The sequence below is a fragment of the Physella acuta genome, unplaced genomic scaffold (genome assembly GCF_028476545.2).
Source record: "Physella acuta isolate Inbredline_101_S28 unplaced genomic scaffold, ASM2847654v3 ptg000079l, whole genome shotgun sequence".
In the NCBI taxonomy this organism is placed as follows: domain Eukaryota; kingdom Metazoa; phylum Mollusca; class Gastropoda; family Physidae; genus Physella; species Physella acuta.
Window position 1 is genome coordinate 2723204 of NW_026731599.1, and position 21334 is coordinate 2744537.

Sequence of the window (21334 nt, forward strand, 5' to 3'; positions counted from 1 at the left end):
CAGCTAATGATTGAATACAGGCAATGTTTACAGCTAATGATTGAATACAGGCAATGTTTACAGCTAAGGATTGAATACAGGCAATGTTTACAGCTAATGATTGAATACAGGCAATGTTTACAGCTAATGATTGAATACAGGCAATGTTTACAGCTAATGATTGAATACAGGCAATGTTTACAGCTAATGATTGAATGCAAACAATATTTACATCTAATGATTTAATGCAAAGGCATAACTACTACCAAAATAAATTATATTATATGACCTTGCTACAAAAATATCAACAACAAACTGAGGTGCCTACAGATGAAAGAAAACAAAGATAACTACCTGCTGAATGAAGGTTTTCACGCCTGACTTAAGCTTGGCTACTCTGTCTTTCTCTTGGCTCAACAAGCTATCTGTGGTGGCCAGTTTTTTCTGCAGCTCAGACTGTTCTTGTAATAACATCTTATTTACTTCCAAAGTGGCAGCATTTTCTTTCATCTAACACCAATGACAGGTCATAAAAATATGAACATGGTAACAAGATTTATTTAAAGATTTTTTTGAATCAACAGTATCATGTAAAGCAGTAATTTGACCACTGCGTAACCCCCCACTCCTACCCGACCCTCAGCTGACCTCTGACCTGTCGAGCAGACTGTCCAGTCAGGGTTGGAAGACCAGACCAACACGTCACCAGACCAGACCAAGAGGCTTGTTGGGACCAGTCCGACCATAAAGCTACAAGTCAAAGCAAACTCTCCGCCTCCGGCTTTGCTTGCAGTGCCAGCATACAACCTATCTGGTCCTGACTTTCAGTCAAACAACTCATCTGGTCCTGACTTTCAGTCATACAACCCATCTGGTCCTGACTTTCAGTCATACTACCCATCTGGTCCTGACTTTCATACAACCCATCTGGTCCTGACTTTCAGTCATACAACCATCTGGTCCTGACTTTCATACAACCCATCTGGTCCAGAATTTCAGTCATACAACCCATCTGGTCCTGACTTTCAGTCATACAACCATCTGGTCCTGACTTTCAGTCATACAACCCATCTGGTCCTGACTTTCAGTCATACAACCATCTGGTCCTGACTTTCATACAACCCATCTGGTCCAGAATTTCAGTCATACAACCCATCTGGTCCTGACTTTCAGTCATACAACCATCTGGTCCTGACTTTCAGTCATACAACCATCTGGTCCTGACTTTCAGTCATACAACCCATCTGGTCCTGACTTTCAGTCATACAACCCATCTGGTCCTGACTTTCAGTCATACAACCCATCTGGTCCTGACTTTTTTCAGTCATGCAACCCATCTGGTCCTGACTTTCATACAACCCATCTGGTCCTGACTTTCAGTCATACAACCCACCTGGTCCCGACATGCTATGCTGGTATTTTTTATTTTAAATCAAACAATTCAAGGTGTCCTCTAATTAATTAATGAGAGCCACAACTTGAGGGAGTCACTGTAGGGGTGGGGGGGGGACTCGTTATGTAAGAGACTGACCTTTATGGTCAGCTCTTTGGTTGTCATGGTAACATCTTGCTTGTTGTTGTCAAGTTCTGTCTGCAACAGCTGGCATCTTGTCTCCAGGTTTGTTTTCTCTTGGTCCAGGCGTCTGGGGTATAGACATGTGGTCAGTTATCTGTATAGACATGTGGTCAGTTATCTGTATAGACATGTGGTCAGTTATCTGTATAGACATGTGGTCAGTTATCTGTATAGACATGTGGTCAGTTATCTGTATAGACTTGTGGTCAGTTATCTGTATAGACATGTGGTCAGTTATCTGTATAGACATGTGGTCAGTTATCTGTATAGACATGTGGTCAGTTATCTGTATAGACATGTGGTCAGTTATCTGTATAGACTTGTGGTCAGTTATCTGTATAGACATGTGGTCAGTTTTCTGTATAGACTTGTGGTCAGTTATCTGTATAGATATGTGGTCAGTTATCTGTATAGACTTGTGGTCAGTTTTCTGTATAGACATGTGGTCAGTTATCTGTATAGACTTGTGGTCAGTTTTCTGTATAGACATGTGGTCAGTTATCTGTATAAACTTGGGGTCAGTTATCTGTATAGACATGTGGTCAGTTATCTGTATAGACTTGTGGTCAGTTATCTGTATAGACATGTGGTCAGTTATCTGTATAGACATGTGGTCAGTTATCTGTATAGACATGTGGTCAGTTATCTGTATAGACTTGTGGTCAGTTATCTGTATAGACATGTGGTCAGTTATCTGTATAGACATGTGGTCACTTATCTGTATAGACATGTGGTCAGTTATCTGTATAGACATGTGGTCAGTTATCTGTATAGACATGTGGTCAGTTATCTGTATAGACATGTGGTCAGTTATCTGTATAGACATGTGGTCAATTATCTGTATAGACATGTGGTCAGTTATCTGTATAGACATGTGGTCAGTTATCTGTATAGACATGTGGTCAGTTATCTGTATAGACATGTGGTCAGTTATCTGTATAGACATGTGGTCAGTTATCTGTATAGACATGTGGTCAGTTTTCTGTATAGACATGTGGTCAGTTATCTGTATAGACATGTGGTCAGTTATCTGTATAGACATGTGGTCAGTTATCTGTATAGACATGTGGTCAGTTATCTGTATAGACATGTGGTCAGTTATCTGTATAGACATGTGGTCAGTCATCTGTATAGATATGTGGTCAGTTATCTGTATAGACATGTGGTCAGTTATCTGTATAGACATGTGGTCAGTTATCTGTATAGACATGTGGTCAGTTATCTGTATAGACATGTGGTCAGTTATCTGTATAGACTTGTGGTCAGTTATCTGTATAGACATGTGGTCAGTTTTCTGTATAGACATGTGGTCAGTTATCTGTATAAACTTGGGGTCAGTTATCTGTATAGACTTGTGGTCAGTTATCTGTATAGACATGTGGTCAATTATCTGTATAGACATGTGGTCAGTTATCTGTATAGACTTGTGGTCAGTTATCTGTATAGACATGTAGTCGGTTATCTGTATAGACATGTGGTCAGTTATCTGTATAGACATGTGGTCCATTATCTGTATAGACATGTGGTCAATTATCTGTATAGACATGTGGTCAGTTATCTGTATAGATCTGTGGTCAGTTTTCTGTATTTCCATGTGCACCTGCAGATTTGTGTAACAATGTACAGCTTACCTTATTTTTTGTACCATCATTTCAGTCTCTTTATCTTTGGCCAGAATTAATACTTTAGATTTTTGGAGTTCATTCATCAGCTGAGTAAAGATTAAAATCTAGGCATAACAAATCTAGATATAACACGGTAATTTTGACATAGAGAGAAAAATAATGGTCATGTTGCTACAATACAGTTTAGTGAGAGAGAAAAAATGATTGTCATGTTGCTACAGTACAGTTTAGTGAGAGAGAAAAATACAGTTTAGTGAGAGAGAAAAAATAATGGTCATGTTGCTACAGTACAGTTTAGTGGGTGGACATAGAGGTTTGTTGTAAACTATTGGGACACGCCCTGTCTTATAGGCTAGGACAGCCCTGTCTTATAGGCTAGGACAGCCCTGTCTTATAGGCTAGGACAGCCCTGTCTTATAGGCTAGGACAGTCCTGTCTTATAGGCTAGGACAGCCCTGTCTTATAGGCTAGGACAGCCCTGTCTTATAGGCTAGGACAGCCCTGTCTTATAGGCTAGGACAGCCCTGTCTTATAGGCTAGGACAGCCCTGTCTTATAGGCTAGGACAGCCCTGTCTTATAGGCTAGGACAGCCCTGTCTTATAGGGTAGGACAGCCCTGTCTTATAGGCTAGGACAGCCCTGTATTATAGGCTAGGACAGCCCTGTCTTATAGGCTAGGACAGCCCTGTCTTATAGGCTATGACAGCCCTGTCTTATAGGCTAGGACAGCCCTGTCTTATAGAATAGAACAACAGCATTAGTCAGGGCAGGGTCCTACCTTCTGAGTGGAGGGGTCCTCTGCAGCAAGCAACACATTGTCAGCATTGGTTTCTCCCTCCAGCCTAGCCAGGACCTGGTGTAAACTTCCCTCCAAGTGACCCAAGTCAACCTGGCAAGCCATTTTTTCTGTCCTGGCCAAATTTTTTTCTTCTTCAAGAGTCTGAAAGACAGGAAATTTGTCAATGGGCATACAATGTGTTTCAACATTCAATAAAACTTTTTGCTCTTTCCAATAACCTTGTTTTCAGTATTCTTGATATACTTGACCCCTCTCAAACAAAACTTATATGCCTGGCCTCCCCCCCCTCCTCCCAAATGAAACCAATGTCTGACCCCCCCCCCCCTTAAATTAAACCTATATGACTGACCCCCCTCTCTCAAACAAAACCAATGTCTGACCCCCCCCCCTTAAATTAACCTATATTACTATATGACTGATCCCCCACCCCTTCTCAAACAAAACCAATGTCTTACCCCTCCCCCCCTCCCAAATAAAACTAATGTCTGACCCCCCCCCCCCCCCTCAAATAAAACTAATGTGCCAGACCCCCCCCCTCTTATACAAAGCCTATAGGCCTATCCCACCTCCTCTCAAATAAAACCCACACCCAACCCCTCCCCCACTAAAAAACCCACACACCTTAACCCTCCTCTCCAGTAGAGATTTCTCACTGGCTATCTGTACTTTTTCAGCCAAGGAAGTTGTGGCCTCCATCTTTGTTTTGTTCATCTCCATGGTTACACTTTGAACTTGTTGCTGACAGCTGACTGATGCATGCATGGCTTGCTGCAGACACATGGTGTCAAATCTTAGTGGTCTTACAGTAAACAATGGTGCTGTGTGGTGGTCTTACAGTAAACAACAATGGTGGTGTGTGGTGGTCTTACAGTAAACAATGGTGGTGTGTGGTGGTCTTACAGTAAACAACAATGGTGTGTGGTGGTCTTACAGTAAACAACAATGGTGGTGTGTGGTGGTCTTACAGTAAACAACAATGGTGTGTGGTGGTCTTACAGTAAACAACAATGGTGTGTGGTGGTCTTACAGTAAACAATGGTGCTGTGTGGTGGTCTTACAGTAAACAACAATGGTGTGTGGTGGTCTTACAGTAAACAACAATGGTGTGTGGTGGTCTTACAGTAAACAATTGTGTGTGTGGTGGTCTTACAGTAAACAACAATGGTGCTGTGTGGTGGTCTTACAGTAAACAATGGTGCTGTGTGGTGGTCTTACAGTAAACAATGGTGTGTGGTGGTCTTACAGTAAACAACAATGGTGCTGTGTGGTGGTCTTACAGTAAACAACAATGGTGGTGTGTGGTGGTCTTACAGTAAACAATGGTGGTGTGTGGTGGTCTTACAGTAAACAATGGTGGTGTGTGGTGGTCTTACAGTAAACAACAATGGTGGTGTGTGGTGGTCTTACAGTAAACAACAATGGTGCTGTGTGGTGGTCTTACAGTAAACAATGGTGGTGTGTGGTGGTCTTACAGTAAACAATGGTGGTGTGTGGTGGTCTTACAGTAAACAACAATGGTGGTGTGTGGTGGTCTTACAGTAAACAATGGTGGTGTGTGTGGTGGTCTTACAGTAAACAACAATGGTGCTGTGTGGTGGTCTTACAGTAAACAACAATGGTGGTGTGTGGTGGTCTTACAGTAAACAACAATGGTGGTGTGTGGTGGTCTTACAGTAAACAACAATGGTGTGTGGTGGTCTTACAGTAAACAACAATGGTGCTGTGTGGTGGTCTTACAGTAAACAACAATGGTGGTGTGTGGTGGTCTTACAGTAAACAACAATGGTGGTGTGTGGTGGTCTTACAGTAAACAACAATGGTGTGTGGTGGTCTTACAGTAAACAACAATGGTGCTATGTGGTGGTCTTACAGTAAACAACAATGGTGTGTGGTGGTCTTACAGTAAACAATGGTGGTGTGTGGTGGTCTTACAGTAAACAACAATGGTGTGTGGTGGTCTTACAGTAAACAATGGTGGTGTGGTGGTCTTACAGTAAACAACAATGGTGGTGTGTGGTGGTCTTACAGTAAACAACAATGGTGTGTGGTGGTCTTACAGTAAACAACAATGGTGGTGTGTGGTGGTCTTACAGTAAACAACAATGGTGGTGTGTGGTGGTCTTACAGTAAACAACAATGGTGGTGTGTGGTGGTCTTACAGTAAACAACAATGGTGTGTGTGGTGGTCTTACAGTAAACAACAATGGTGCTGTGTGGTGGTCTTACAGTAAACAATGGTGGTGTGTGGTGGTCTTACAGTAAACAATGGTGGTGTGTGGTGGTCTTACAGTAAACAATGGTGGTGTGTGATGATAATTGATGACCACAAGAAGGTAACTGATTACCACAAGAAGGTAACTGATGACCACAAGAAGGTAACTGATGACCACAAGGTAACTGATGACCACAAGGTAACTGATGACCACAAGAAGGTAACTGATGACCACAAGAAGGTAACTGATGACCACAAGAAGGTAACTGATGACCACAAGAAGGTAACTAATGACCACAAGAAGGTAACTGATGACCACAAGGTAACTGATGACCACAAGAAGGTAACTGATGACCACAAGAAGGTAACTAATGACCACAAGAAGGTAACTGATGACCACAAGGTAACTGATGACCACAAGAAGGTAACTGATGACCACAAGAAGGTAACTGATGACCACAAGGTAACTGATGACCACAAGGTAACTGATGACCACAAGAAGGTAACTGATGACCACAAGAAGGTAACTGATGACCACAAGAAGGTAACTGATGACCACAAGAAGGTAACTGATGACCACAAGAAGGTAACTGATGACCACAAGAAGGTAACTGATGACCACAAGAAGGTAACTGATGACCACAAGAAGGTAACTGATGACCACAAGAAGGTAACTGATGACCACAAGAAGGTAACTGATGACCACAAGAAGGTAACTGATGACCACAAGAAGGTAACTGATGACCACAAGAAGGTAACTGATGACCACAAGAAGGTAACTGATGACCACAAGAAGGTAACTGATGACCACAAGGTAACTGATGACCACAAGAAGGTAACTGATGACCACAAGAAGGTAACTGATGACCACAAGAAGGTAACTGATGACCACAAGAAGGTAACTGATGACCACAAGAAGGTAACTGATGACCACAAGAAGGTAACTGATGAACACAAGGTAACTGATGACCACAAGGTAACTGATGACCACAAGGTAACTGATGACCACAAGAAGGTAACTGATGACCACAAGAAGGTAACTGATGACCACAAGAAGGTAACTGATGACCACAAGAAGGTAACTGACCAACAATTGTGTGTTGAGTTCCTCCTTCTCAGCCTCAACTTGACTCAGTCTAAGATTTGAGGCCAACTTGACCTCTGACCCCTGACCCTTATCTCCAAGTTTCTCTTCTAGTGCTGTGATCTTCTCTTGTGCCAGGTGTAGCTGGAGGTGGACAAGCTTGACCTGTGTCAACAAGTGGACAGTCACAAAGTAAGGTGACACAATGTCACATCACGTGAAAAATGAAAATTGAAAAGCAATTCCTACATTTTACCAATCCTGAAACTAAAATAAAAGAGTGGGATAAAGAACTGAGAGTGAGATAAACAGCTGAGAGTGAGATAAACAGCTGAGAGTGAGATAAACAGCTGAGAGTGGGATAAACAGCTGAGAGTGAGATAAACAGCTGAGAGTGAGATAAACAGCTGAGAGTGAGATAAACAGCTGAGAGTGAGATAAACAGCTGAGAGTGAGATAAACAGCTGAGAGTGGGATAAACAGCTGAGAGTGAGATAAACAGCTGAGAGTGAGATAAACAGCTGAGAGTGGGATAAACAGCTGAGAGTGGGATAAACAGCTGAGAGTGAGATAAACAGCTGAGAGTGAGATAAACAGCTGAGAGTGAGATAAACAGCTGAGAGTGAGATAAACAGCTGAGAGTGAGGCCAACAACAACTACGGGTGACAAGAAGTTTTCAACAACCTCCTCCTCTTTGTTTGACAGTCCAAACATCAGCACATCAAGTCTGTCTTTGAGCAGGTTGAACTGGTCAAGCTGGTCAGCCTCCCTTGTGGTCAGCTCCTCCAGCAGGTGGTATCTTTCTTGTAACTGTTTCTGGCAGGTTTCTATCTGTGGGATACATCCACACATTGCTAGAGTGGACATTGTTTTAGTGTCTGGAACAAACCTACACCAACAAATACAACAAACCTACACCATCAAATACAACAAACCTACACCAACAAATACAACAAACCTACACCATCAAATACAACAAACCTACACCAACAAATACAACAAACCTACACCATCAAATACAACAAACCTACATCATCAAATACAACAAACCTACACCACCAAATACAACAAACCTACACCAACAAATACAACAAACCTACACCAACAAATACAACAAACCTACACCAACAAATACAACAAACCTACACCAACAAATACAACAAACCTACACCAACAAATACAACAAACCTACACCATCAAATACAACAAACCTACACCATCAAATACAACAAACCTACACCAACAAATACAACAAACCTACACCAACAAATACAACAAACCTACACCAACAAATACAACAAACCTACACCAACAAATACAACAAACCTACACCAACAAATACAACAAACCTACACCATCAAATACAACAAACCTACACCAACAAATACAACAAACCTACACCAACAAATACAACAAACCTACACCAACAAATACAACAAACCTACACCAACAAATACAACAAACCTACACCAACAAATACACCAAACCTACACCAACAAATACAACAAACCTACACCATCAAATACAACAAACCTACACCAACAAATACAACAAACCTACACCAACAAATACAACAAACCTACACCAACAAATACACCAAACCTACACCATCAAATACAACAAACCTACACCATCAAATACAACAAACCTACACCAACAAATACAACAAACCTACACCAACAAATACAACAAACCTACACCAACAAATACAACAAACCTACACCAACAAATACAACAAACCTACACCAACAAATACAACAAACCTACACCATCAAATACAACAAACCTACACCATCAAATACAACAAACCTACACCAACAAATACAACAAACCTACACCAACAAATACAACAAACCTACATCATCAAATACAACAAACCTACACCAACAAATACAACAAACCTACACCAACAAATACAACAAACCTACACCATCAAATACAACAAACCTGTGTCAGCAGATCTTGTGTTGTCTTGTGTTGCTGTGACAGGTCAGACCTGGCAGTTGACAGTGACAACTCTGCTGCTGACAGTTGAGTGGTAAGTTTGATGAGCTCAGCACTTTTTTCTTCAACTTCTTGCTCCAGCTCTTCTATGTGCTGTTTCTGGAATAATGGGTCACATGGACTCAATCAGAGTTTCTTCCAGGCATCTATTTGGGGGAGGGGGGGGGGGTTACACCCCTGAAGAAAGTCTACCACCACACACACCCCCCCACCCCCCGAACGAGATGGAATTTATGTAGTAAACACATACTTTTACTAGTGTCCGCCCCCCTCCCCCCCGGAAAATGTTGACTCCCCCCCCCCCCCCCCTGGAGAAAAAAGTCCGGAAGAAACACTGGACTCAATGGGTCTCACATGGACTCAATGGGTCTCATGTGGGTCTCACGTGGACTTAATGGACTCAATGGGCCTCAAATGGATTCAATGGGCCTCAAATTGACTCAATGGGACTCATGTGGGTTCACATGGGTTAAATGGTCTCATGTAGACCAACCACCAACCCTGTAATGATATAACCACCAGCCCTTTGATGACCTAACTAGCCCTGTAATGACCTAATCACCAGCCTGTAATGACCTTACCCTTATGCCTGTAATGGCCTAATCCCCATGCCTAGAATAACCTAATCCCCATGCCTAGAATACCTAATCCCCATGCCTAGAATGACCTAATCCCCATGCCTAGAATAACCTAACCCCCAGACCTGTAATAATCTAACCCCCACCTGTAATGACCTAACCCCTAGACCTGTAATGACCTAACCCTCACACCTGTAATGACCTAACCAACCCCCCCCCAGACCTGTAATGACCTAGCCCCCACACATGTAATGACCTAACCCCCACACATGTAATGACCTAACCCCCAGACCTGTAATGACCTAACCCCCATCTCTAATGACCTAACCCCCACACCTGTGATGACCTAACTCCCACCTGTGGTAATGACCTAACCCCCACGTTTAATGAGCTAACCTCCACACCTGTAATGACCTAACCCCCACACCTGTAATGACCTAACTCTCACCTGTAATGACCTAACCTCCACGTTTAATGAGCTAACCTCCACACCTGTAATGACCTAACCCCCACACCTGTAATGACCTAACTCCCACCTGTAATGACCTAACCCCCACGTTTAATGAGCTAACCTCCACGTTTAATGAGCTAACCTCCACACCTGTAATGACCTAACCCCCACACCTGTAATGACCTTACCAGCACCTTTAATGACCTAACCCCCACACATGTAATGACCTAACCTCCAGTCTGCTGGAGCTAAGCTCCTGGTCTCTGGCCAACCTCTGTGCAGATCTGAGCTGTAGCCTGAGGTCCTCTAGCTCAGCTTCCAGCCTGAGCTTGTCACCCTGCATGGACTTGTTGCGCTCTGTCACACAGCTTAGCTCCTCCCTCAGGCCAGCAACCTTTCACACAAGAACATCAAGAATCTTTTAACTTTACACAAGAACATCAAGAATCTTTTAACTTTACACAAGAACATTGGATTTTAACTTTACACAAGAACATTGGAAACATCAAGAATCTTTTAACTTTACACAAGAACATTGGATTTTAACTTTACACAAGAACATTGGAAACATCAAGAATCTTTTAACTTTACACAAGAATATTGGATACATCAAGAATCTTTTTAATTTACACAAGAATATTCTAAACATCAAAAATCTTTTAACTTCACACAAGAACATCAAGAATCTTTTAACTTTACACAAGAATATTGGATACATCAAGAATCTTTTTAATTTACACAAGAATATTCTAAACATCAAAAATCTTTTAACTTCACACAAGAACATCAAGAATCTTTTAACTTTACACAAGAACATTGGAAACATCAAGAATCTTTTAACTTTACACAAGAACATTGGATTTTAACTTTACACAAGAACATTGGAAACATCAAGAATCTTTTAACTTTACACAAGAATATTGGATACATCAAGAATCTTTTTAATTTACACAAGAATATTCTAAACATCAAAAATCTTTTAACTTCACACAAGAACATCAAGAATCTTTTAACTTTACACAAGAATATTGGATACATCAAGAATCTTTTTAATTTACACAAGAATATTCTAAACATCAAAAATCTTTTAACTTCACACAAGAACATCAAGAATCTTTTAACTTTACACAAGAACATTGGAAACATCAAGAATCTTTTAACTTTACACAAGAACATTGGATTTTAACTTTACACAAGAACATTGGAAACATCAAGAATCTTTTAACTTTACACAAGAACATTGGAAACATCAAGAATCTTTTAACGTCACACAAGAACATTGGAAACATCAAGAATCTTTTAACTTTACACAAGAACACTGGAAACATCAAGAATCTTTTAACTTTACACAAGAACATTGGAAACAAAAAAATCTTTTAACTTCACGCAAAACTGTAAATATCAAACACCCTATAACTTCCACATGAAACTGTAAAGACCAAACACCCTATAACTTCCACTGTAAAGATCAAGTAAGTTGACTACAGATACCTCAAGTACTAGTGACCTAATCCTCTGCTCCTTGAGGTCCTGATCGTCCACAAGAGGTGGAGCTGCTGCAGTACAGTTGGCCAGGCTGAGCTCAGACAGAGCTTGACTCAGCTCTTTGTCTCGCAGACCCAGCTGGCTCTGTACTGTGGCCAGCTCTAGCTCTAGCGCTGTGTGTTTTCTGGACAGTTGGCCCAGCTTTGCCTCCTTGTTTGACACGTCAGCTTGCAGCAGCTGGAGTTGTTCTACAACAGTAGTAACATTTGGTGAATGTTCTACAACAGTTGTAACATTTGGTGAATGTTCTACAACAGTTGTAACATTTGGTGAATGTTCTACAACAGTTGTAACATTTGGTGAATGTTCTACAACAGTTGTAACATTTGGTGAATGTTCTACAACAGTTGTAACATTTGGTGAATGTTCTACAACAGTTGTAACATTTGGTGAATGTTCTACAACAGTTGTAACATTTGGGGAATGTTCTACAACAGTTGAAACATTTGGTGAATGTTCTACAACAGTTGTAACATTTGGTGAATGTTCTACAACAGTTGTAACATTTGGGGAATGTTCTACAACAGTTGAAACATTTGGTGAATGTTCTACAACAGTTGTAACATTTGGTGAATGTTCTACAACAGTTGTAACATTTGGTGAATGTTCTACAACAGTTGTAACATTTGGTGAATGTTCTACAACAGTAGTAACATTTGGTGAATGTTCTACAACAGTTGTAACATTTGGTGAATGTTCTACAACAGTTGTAACATTTGGTGAATGTTCTACAACAGTTGTAACATTTGGTGAATGTTCTACAACAGTTGTAACATTTGGTGAATGTTCTACAACAGTTGTAACATTTGGTGAATGTTCTACAACAGTTGTAACATTTGGTGAATGTTCTACAACAGTTGTAACATTTGGGGAATGTTCTACAACAGTTGAAACATTTGGTGAATGTTCTACAACAGTTGTAACATTTGGTGAATGTTCTACAACAGTTGTAACATTTGGTGAATGTTCTACAACAGTTGTAACATTTGGTGAATGTTCTACAACAGTTGTAACATTTGGTGAATGTTCTACAACAGTTGTAACATTTGGTGAATGTTCTACAACAGTTGTAACATTTGGTGAATGTTCTACAACAGTTGTAACATTTGGTGAATGTTCTACAACAGTTGTAACATTTGGTGAATGTTCTACAACAGTTGTAACATTTGGTGAATGTTCTACAACAGTTGTAACATTTGGTGAATGTTCTACAACAGTTGTAACATTTGGTGAATGTTCTACAACAGTTGTAACATTTGGTGAATGTTCTACAACAGTTGTAACATTTGGTGAATGTTCTACAACAGTTGTAACATTTGGTGAATGTTCTACAACAGTTGTAACATTTGGTGAATGTTCTACAACAGTTGTAACATTTGGTGAATGTTCTACAACAGTTGTAACATTTGGTGAATGTTCTACAACAGTTGTAACATTTGGTGAATGTTCTACAACAGTTGTAACATTTGGTGAATGTTCTACAACAGTTGTAACATTTGGTAAATGTTCTACAACAGTTGTAACATTTGGTGAATGTTCTACAACAGTTGTAACATTTGGTGAATGTTCTACAACAGTTGTAACATTTGGTGAATGTTCTACAACAGTTGTAACATTTGGTGAATGTTCTACAACAGTTGTAACATTTGGTGAATGTTCTACAACAGTTGTAACATTTGGTGAATGTTCTACAACAGTTGTAACATTTGGTGAATGTTCTACAACAGTTGTAACATTTGGTGAATGTTCTACAACAGTTGTAACATTTGGTGAATGTTCTACAACAGTTGTAACATTTGGTAAATGTTCTACAACAGTTGTAACATTTGGTGAATGTTCTACAACAGTTGTAACATTTGGTGAATGTTCTACAACAGTTGTAACATTTGGTGAATGTTCTACAACAGTTGTAACATTTGGTGAATGTTCTACAACAGTTGTAACATTTGGTGAATGTTCTACAACAGTTGTAACATTTGGTGAATGTTCTACAACAGTTGTAACATTTGGTGAATGTTCTACAACAGTTGTAACATTTGGTGAATGTTCTACAACAGTTGTAACATTTGGTGAATGTTCTACAACAGTTGTAACATTTGGTGAATGTTCTACAGCAGTTGAAACATTTGGTGAATGTTCTACAACAGTTGTAACATTTGGTGAATGTTCTACAACAGTTGTAACATTTGGTGAATGTTCTACAACAGTTGTAACATTTGGTGAATGTTCTACAACAGTTGTAACATTTGGTGAATGTTCTACAACAGTTGTAACATTTGGTGAATGTTCTACAACAGTTGTAACATTTGGTGAATGTTCTACAACAGTTGTAACATTTGGTGAATGTTCTATGTTACAGTGAAATTATCAATTTTAATATCTGGGTTCTGAAAACAATTTTTTTTATTATTATTAATGGTAATCAAAGCAAGCATTCGTACAGGCAAAGTTTGAAACTTCAGATGCCACATTTGTAACCTATTTATTCAAAAGAATATAAATAACAAATTTTAGTTTAAAAAAGGTACTAAAATTGTAGCCATTAAAATGCAGCAGTTGATATGGTGTTGACAAGTAAACTGAGAGACCTACCTCTGTCTGGTGCCTGCAGGTTGCCACTTGTGTTGTGCAGCGCATGGCGCAGAGAATCATTTTCTGCCTTCAGAGCTGCCATTAGATCCTCCATAGTGGATAGACGAGCCAGCGTGCTGTGTTTCTCTTTCACTAGCTCAGTCAGCTGCCTGTGTGATCAGAGTGTGTGATCACAAACATCTGTTGTGTGTTGTGGGGTGTGTGTCATGTGTTGTTAGAGGCATGTCACATGTCAGTGAGACAAGAATGTTTAGACTAGTGTGTCAAGTGTGAGCTTTGTATCAGCTGGTGCAAGCTGGACTTACTGTTTGTAGATCTGTTCTGAAGCAATCCTCTCAGCACTCACATCTTCACATTTCTCTTCTGTATGTTCCAGCCTGGTCTCACATTCTCTGCTCATGGCTACAGCTGCCTTCATATCAAGGGGATATTGTCAGCATTTTATACCCACAATACACCAGCTACATTCATATCAAGGGGACATTGTCAGCATTTTATACCCACAATACACCAGCTACATTCATATCAAGGGGACATTGTCAGCATTTTATACCCACAATACACCAGCTACATCAATGGGACATTGTCAGCATTTTATACCCACAATACACTAGCTACATTCATATCAAGGGGACATTGTCAGCATTTTATAACCACAATACACCAGCTACATTCATATCATGGGGACATTGTCAGCATTTTATACCCACAATACACCAGCTACATCAAGGGGACATTGTCAGCATTTTATACCCACAATACACTAGCTACATTCATATCATTGGGACATTGTCAGCATTTTATACCCACAATACACCAGCTACATTCATATCATGGGGACATTGTCAGCATTTTATACCCACAATACACCAGCTACATCAAGGGGACATTGTCAGCATTTTATACCCACAATACACTAGCTACATTTATATCAAGGGGACATTGTCAGCATTTTATACCCACAATACACCAGCTACATTCATATCAAGGGGACATTGTCAGCATTTTATACCCACAATACAGCAGCTACAATCATATCATTGGGACATTGTCAGCATTTTATACCCACAATACATCAGCTACATCAATGGGACATTGTCAGCATTTTATACCCACAATACACTAGCTACATTCATATCAAGGGGACATTGTCAGCATTTTATACCCACAATACACCAGCTACATTCATATCAAGGGGACATTGTCAGCATTTTATACCCACAATACACTAGCTACATTCATATCAAGGGGACATTGTCAGCATTTTATACCCACAATACACCAGCTACATTCATATCATTGGTACATTGTCAGCATTTTATACCCACAATACACCAGCTACATCAAGGGGACATTGTCAGCATTTTATACCCACAATACATCAGCTACATCAATGGGACATTGTCAGCATTTTATACCCACAATACACCAGCTACATTCATATCAAGGGGACATTGTCAGCATTTTATACCCACAATACACCAGCTACATCAAGGGGACATTGTCAGCATTTTATACCCACAATACACCAGCTACATTCATATCAAGGGGACATTGTCAGCATTTTATACCCACAATACACTAGCTACATTCATATCAAGGGGACATTGTCAGCATTTTATACCCACAATACACCAGCTACATTCATATCAAGGGGACATTGTCAGCATTTTGTACCCACAGTACACCAGCTACATCAAGGGGACATTGTCAGCATTTTATACCCACAATACATCAGCTACATTCATATCATGGGGACATTGTCAACATTTTATACCCACAATACACCAGCTACATTCATATCAAGGGGACATTGTCAGCATTTTATACCCACAATACATCAGCTACATTCATATCATGGGGACATTGTCAACATTTTATACCCACAATACACCAGCTACATTCATATCAAGGGGACATTGTCAGCATTTTATACCCACAATACATCAGCTACATTCATATCATGGGGACATTGTCAACATTTTATACCCACAATACACCAGCTACATTCATATCAAGGGGACATTGTCAGCATTTTATACCCACAATACACCAGCTACATGTATATTGGCTAAACTATCCCCACTGTACAAGTTACCTGTAGCAGAGACGTAGCCACCAATCCCGGCGCCCAGGGATAAACTTTTCGATTTGCACCCCCCCTTGAGATTTCGATTTGCACCCCCCCCCCCTCAACCTTTCAATTTATCTTTCCAACCCATTTCCCCCCCCCCCCCCTCGCTACGCTACTGACCTGTAGATTGACTAAACTATCCCTACTGTACAAGTTACCTGTAGATTGGCTAAACTATCCCCATACAAGTTACCTGTAGATTGACTAAACTATCCCCACTGTACAAGTTACCTGTAGATTGGCTAAACTATCCCCACTGTACAAGTTACCTGTAGATTGGCTAAACTATCCCCACAATCAGTCAAGTCCAACTGTGTGAGGTAAAGGTCCCACTGTTTGACCTTTTGTTGCAGGACCTTCCTGTCTGACCACAGGTACACCAGAAGTGATTCTCTACTGTAGTCGTCCTCACACAGTCCTTCTAGGTCAAGCTCTTTCAGGACTTCATTCAACTCAGGCTGGGGGTCAGTGATCAGGTGAGTGGTGATGTGGTGAGTAGCCAGGTGAGTGGTGTTGTGGTGAGTAGCCAGGTGAGTGGTGAGTAGCCAGGTGATGTGGTGATGTGGTGAGTAGCCAGGTGATGTGGTGAGTAGCCAGGTGAGTGGTGAGTAGCCAGGTGAGTGGTGATGTGGTGATGTGGTGAGTAGCCAGGTGATGTGGTGATGTGGTGAGTAGCCAGGTGAGTGGTGATGTGGTGAGTAGCCAGGTGATGTGGTGATGTGGTGAGTAGCCAGGTGAGTGGTGATGTGGTGAGTAGCCAGGTGAATGGTGATGTGGTGAGTAGCCAGGTGAGTGGTTGGTAGCCAGGTGAGTGTTGATGTGGTGAGTAGCCAGGTGAGTGGTGATGTGGTGAGTAGACAGGTGATGTGGTGAGTAGCCAGGTGAATGGTGATGTGGTGAGTAGCCAGGTGATGTGGTGATGTGGTGAGTAGCCAGGTGGGTGGTGATGTGGTGAGTAGCCAGGTGAGTGGTGATGTGGTGAGTAGACAGGTGATGTGGTGAGTAGCCAGGTGATGTGGTGAGTAGCCAGGTGATGTGGTGATGTGGTGAGTAGCCAGGTGAGTGGTGTTGTGGTGAGTAGCCAGGTGAGTGGTGAGTAGCCAGGTGATGTGGTGATGTGGTGAGTAGCCAGGTGATGTGGTGAGTAGCCAGGTGAGTGGTGAGTAGCCAGGTGAGTGGTGATGTGGTGATGTGGTGAGTAGCCAGGTGATGTGGTGATGTGGTGAGTAGCCAGGTGAGTGGTGATGTGGTGAGTAGCCAGGTGATGTGGTGATGTGGTGAGTAGCCAGGTGAGTGGTGATGTGGTGAGTAGCCAGGTGAATGGTGATGTGGTGAGTAGCCAGGTGAGTGGTTGGTAGCCAGGTGAGTGTTGATGTGGTGAGTAGCCAGGTGAGTGGTGATGTGGTGAGTAGACAGGTGATGTGGTGAGTAGCCAGGTGAATGGTGATGTGGTGAGTAGCCAGGTGATGTGGTGATGTGGTGAGTAGCCAGGTGGGTGGTGATGTGGTGAGTAGCCAGGTGAGTGGTGATGTGGTGAGTAGACAGGTGATGTGGTGAGTAGCCAGGTGATGTGGTGAGTAGCCAGGTGATGTGGTGATGTGGTGAGTAGACAGGTGATGTGGTGATGTGGTGAGTAGCCAGGTGATGTGGTGATGTGGTGAGTAGACAGGTGATGTGGTGAGTAGCCAGGTGATGTGGTGATGTGGTGAGTAGCCAGGTGATGTGGTGATGTGGTGAGTAGCCAGGTGAATGGTGATGTGGTGAGTAGCCAGGTGATGTGGTGATGTGGTGAGTAGCCAGGTGATGTGGTGATGTGGTGAGTAGCCAGGTGAATGGTGATGTGGTGAGTAGCCAGGTGGGTGGTGAGTAGCCAGATGATGTGGTGATGTGGTGAGTAGCCAGGTGAGTGGTTGGTAGCCAGGTGAGTGGTGATGTGGTGAGTAGCCAGGTGATGTGGTGATGTGGTGAGTAGCCAGGTGGGTGGTGATGTGGTGAGTAGCCAGGTGAATGGTGATGTGGTGAGTAGCCAGGTGAATGGTGATGTGGTGAGTAGCCAGGTGCTGTGGTGATGTGGTGAGTAGCCAGGTGATGTGGTGATGTGGTGAGTAGCCAGGTGAGTGGTGATGTGGTGAGTAGCCAGGTGAATGGTGATGTGGTGAGTAGCCAGATGAGTGGTTGGTAGCCAGGTGAGTGTTGATGTGGTGAGTAGACAGGTGAGTGGTGATGTGGTGAGTAGACAGGTGAGTGGTGATGTGGTGATGTGGTGAGTAGCCAGGTGAGTGGTGATGTGGTGAGTAGCCAGGTGAATGGTGATGTGGTGAGTAGCCAGGTGATGTGGTGATGTGGTGAGTAGCCAGGTGAGTGGTGATGTGGTGAGTAGCCAGGTGATGTGGTGATGTGGTGAGTAGCCAGGTGATGTGGTGATGTGGTGAGTAGCCAGGTGAGTGATGATGTGGTGAGTAGCCAGGTGATGTGGTGAGTAGCCAGGTGGGTGGTGATGTGGTGAGTAGCCAGGTGGGTGGTGATGTGGTGAGTAGCCAGGTGATGTTGTGATGTGGTGAGTAGCCAGGTGAGTGGTGATGTGGTGAAGTGGTGATGTGGTGAGTAGCCAGGTGAGTGGTGATGTGGTGAAGTGGTGATGTGGTGAGTAGCCAGGTGAGTGGTGATGTGGTGAGTAGCCAGGTAGGGGTGATGTGGTGATATGGTGAATGCTTAAAACATGTTGAGGGGTAAGTTATACAGTCATGTGATGATTTAAACATGTAATGGGTGATTGTGTCATTATGTAACCAATGCATTAGGCATTGGGTGAGTTTGGAGATTGGTGTGACCTACCAGCCTTTGATCTGGCCACCTGTGTCGCCCACCAGGAATGTGGTAGCTGATGTCCTCCTGCTCAGGCAGGGCCAGCCTCAGCTGGAGGTTCTCCTCCCTCAGCTCCTTCACCTTCTGCTCCAGCAGCCTCGTCTTCTCCTTCTCTCTCTTCAGCTGGCGCTCCACCTCCTGGGCCTTGGTCTTTCAAAGACAAGCAGGTCAGTTCACAAGATGGCTGCTCAGGTCAAGGTCACAGGTCAGTCAGGTCATGAGGTGGTTATTGTAAGGTCAAGGTCAGCCAGCAACTGAGACAAACAGGTCAGCCAGCCATCAAACACTTTCCTGCAATGACTAAAAGCTCTGTACCTGTAGCTTGGCATTCTCTGACAACAGCCTCTCCTCTATGTGTGAGACATTGCCAGCACGGTCTGACCTCTCTTGGGCCAGACGTTCCTCTGTGATCTGCAGCCGCATTTGTAAAGCTGCAATCTGGAATGTTGTGGTACACATTGTACTGTCACAGTGTCACACACACGCATGACACACACACATGACACACACACACTGACACCTTGACAAAAACATGACATGAGATTAGCCCACCTGTTTCTCCGCCACATTACCCTCACTGCCACCACCCAGCTCCCTCTGTAGAGTCTCTAGAGTCTGTGCCAGCTGCTGGACCTGCCCTGCTAGTTCACGGCTCCTGCTAGACTCCAGCTCTACAGCTCTCTCACTTTCTTCAAGCAGGTGCTTCACATCTGCTACTTGTTTCTACAATAGTAACATCTTCTATAGCAGAAAACAGGCGCTTCACATCTGCTACTTGTTTCTACAATAGTAACATCTTCTATAGCAGAAAACAGGGGCTTCACATTTGCTACTTGTTTCTACAATATTAACATCTTCTATAGCAGAAAACAGGTGCTTCACATAAGCTACTTGTTTCTACAATATTAACATCATCTCTAGCAGTAGCCTACACCTACCTGTAAGAGCTCCCTCTCCTGGGTGTGAGCCTGGTGCAGCCTGCTCCTGTCAGTGCTCACCTTCCAAGTCTCTGTCCTCACACTACACAGCTCATCCTCCAGTTGCTTCAGCTGGGGGCAAAGTCAGGTCTTAGGTCACACAGGTTAGGTCACTGGCTCACATGTTTAGGTTAGGTCATGGGCTCCATGTTTAACACAGGTTAGGTCATGGGCTCACATGTTTAACACAGGTTAGGTCATGGGCTCCATGTTTAGGTTAGGTCATGGGCTCCATGTTTAACACAGGTTAGGTCATAGGCTCACATGTTTAACACAGGTTAGGTCACGGGCTCACATGTTTAACACAGGTTAGGTCATGGGCTCACATGTTTAGGTTAGGTCATGGGCTCACATGTTTAACACAGGTTAGGTCATGGGCTCACATGTTTAGGTTAGGTCATAGGCTCACAAGTTTAACACAGGTTAGGTCATGGGCTCACATGTTTAGGTTAGGTCATGGGCTCACATGTTTAACACAGGTTAGGTCATGGGCTCACATGTTTAACACAGGTTAGGTCATGGGCTCCATGTTTAACACAGGTTAGGTCATGGACTCACATGTTTAACACAGGTTAGGTCATGGGCTCCATGTTTAACACAGGTTAGGTCATGGGCTCACATGTTTGACACAGGTTAGGTCATGGGCTCCATGTTTAACACAGGTTAGGTCATGGGCTCACATGTTTAACACAGGTTAGGTCATGGGCTCACATGTTTAGGTTAGGTCATAGGCTCACAAGTTTAACACAGGTTAGGTCATGGGCTCCATGTTTAGGTTAGGTCATGGGCTCCATGTTTAACACAGGTTAGGTCATAGGCTCACATGTTTAACACAGGTTAGGTCACGGGCTCACATGTTTAACACAGGTTAGGTCATGGGCTCACATGTTTAGGTTAGGTCATGGGCTCACA

The 21334-nt window shown here is 42.5% G+C and overlaps 1 protein-coding gene across 6 annotated transcripts in view; it reads right to left on the reverse strand.

Moving 5' to 3' along the window:
- Positions 1 to 21334, reverse strand: part of LOC131955886 (golgin subfamily A member 4) — a 53218-nt gene that overhangs the window by 20993 nt on the left and 10891 nt on the right. For all 6 annotated transcript variants that reach the window (XR_009388911.1, XR_009388914.1, XR_009388913.1 and 3 more), the window contains exons 5-21: positions 20384 to 20494; positions 19998 to 20168; positions 19761 to 19883; positions 19416 to 19595; positions 16850 to 17038; positions 14752 to 14858; positions 14447 to 14595; positions 11801 to 12042; positions 10542 to 10703; positions 9224 to 9379; positions 7961 to 8107; positions 7279 to 7440; positions 4601 to 4747; positions 3959 to 4120; positions 3187 to 3266; positions 1511 to 1622; positions 334 to 489 (exon numbers count right to left, since the gene is read on the reverse strand). Coding sequence is in view for 2 of the 6 variants with exons in the window: in XM_059320200.1 (XP_059176183.1) it covers positions 334 to 489; positions 1511 to 1622; positions 3187 to 3266; positions 3959 to 4120; positions 4601 to 4747; positions 7279 to 7440; positions 7961 to 8107; positions 9224 to 9379; positions 10542 to 10703; positions 11801 to 12042; positions 14447 to 14595; positions 14752 to 14858; positions 16850 to 17038; positions 19416 to 19595; positions 19761 to 19883; positions 19998 to 20168; positions 20384 to 20494 (2556 nt within the window). In the remaining 4 variants the exon portion in view is untranslated. The remainder of the gene's footprint in view (positions 1 to 333; positions 490 to 1510; positions 1623 to 3186; positions 3267 to 3958; positions 4121 to 4600; positions 4748 to 7278; positions 7441 to 7960; positions 8108 to 9223; positions 9380 to 10541; positions 10704 to 11800; positions 12043 to 14446; positions 14596 to 14751; positions 14859 to 16849; positions 17039 to 19415; positions 19596 to 19760; positions 19884 to 19997; positions 20169 to 20383; positions 20495 to 21334) is intronic.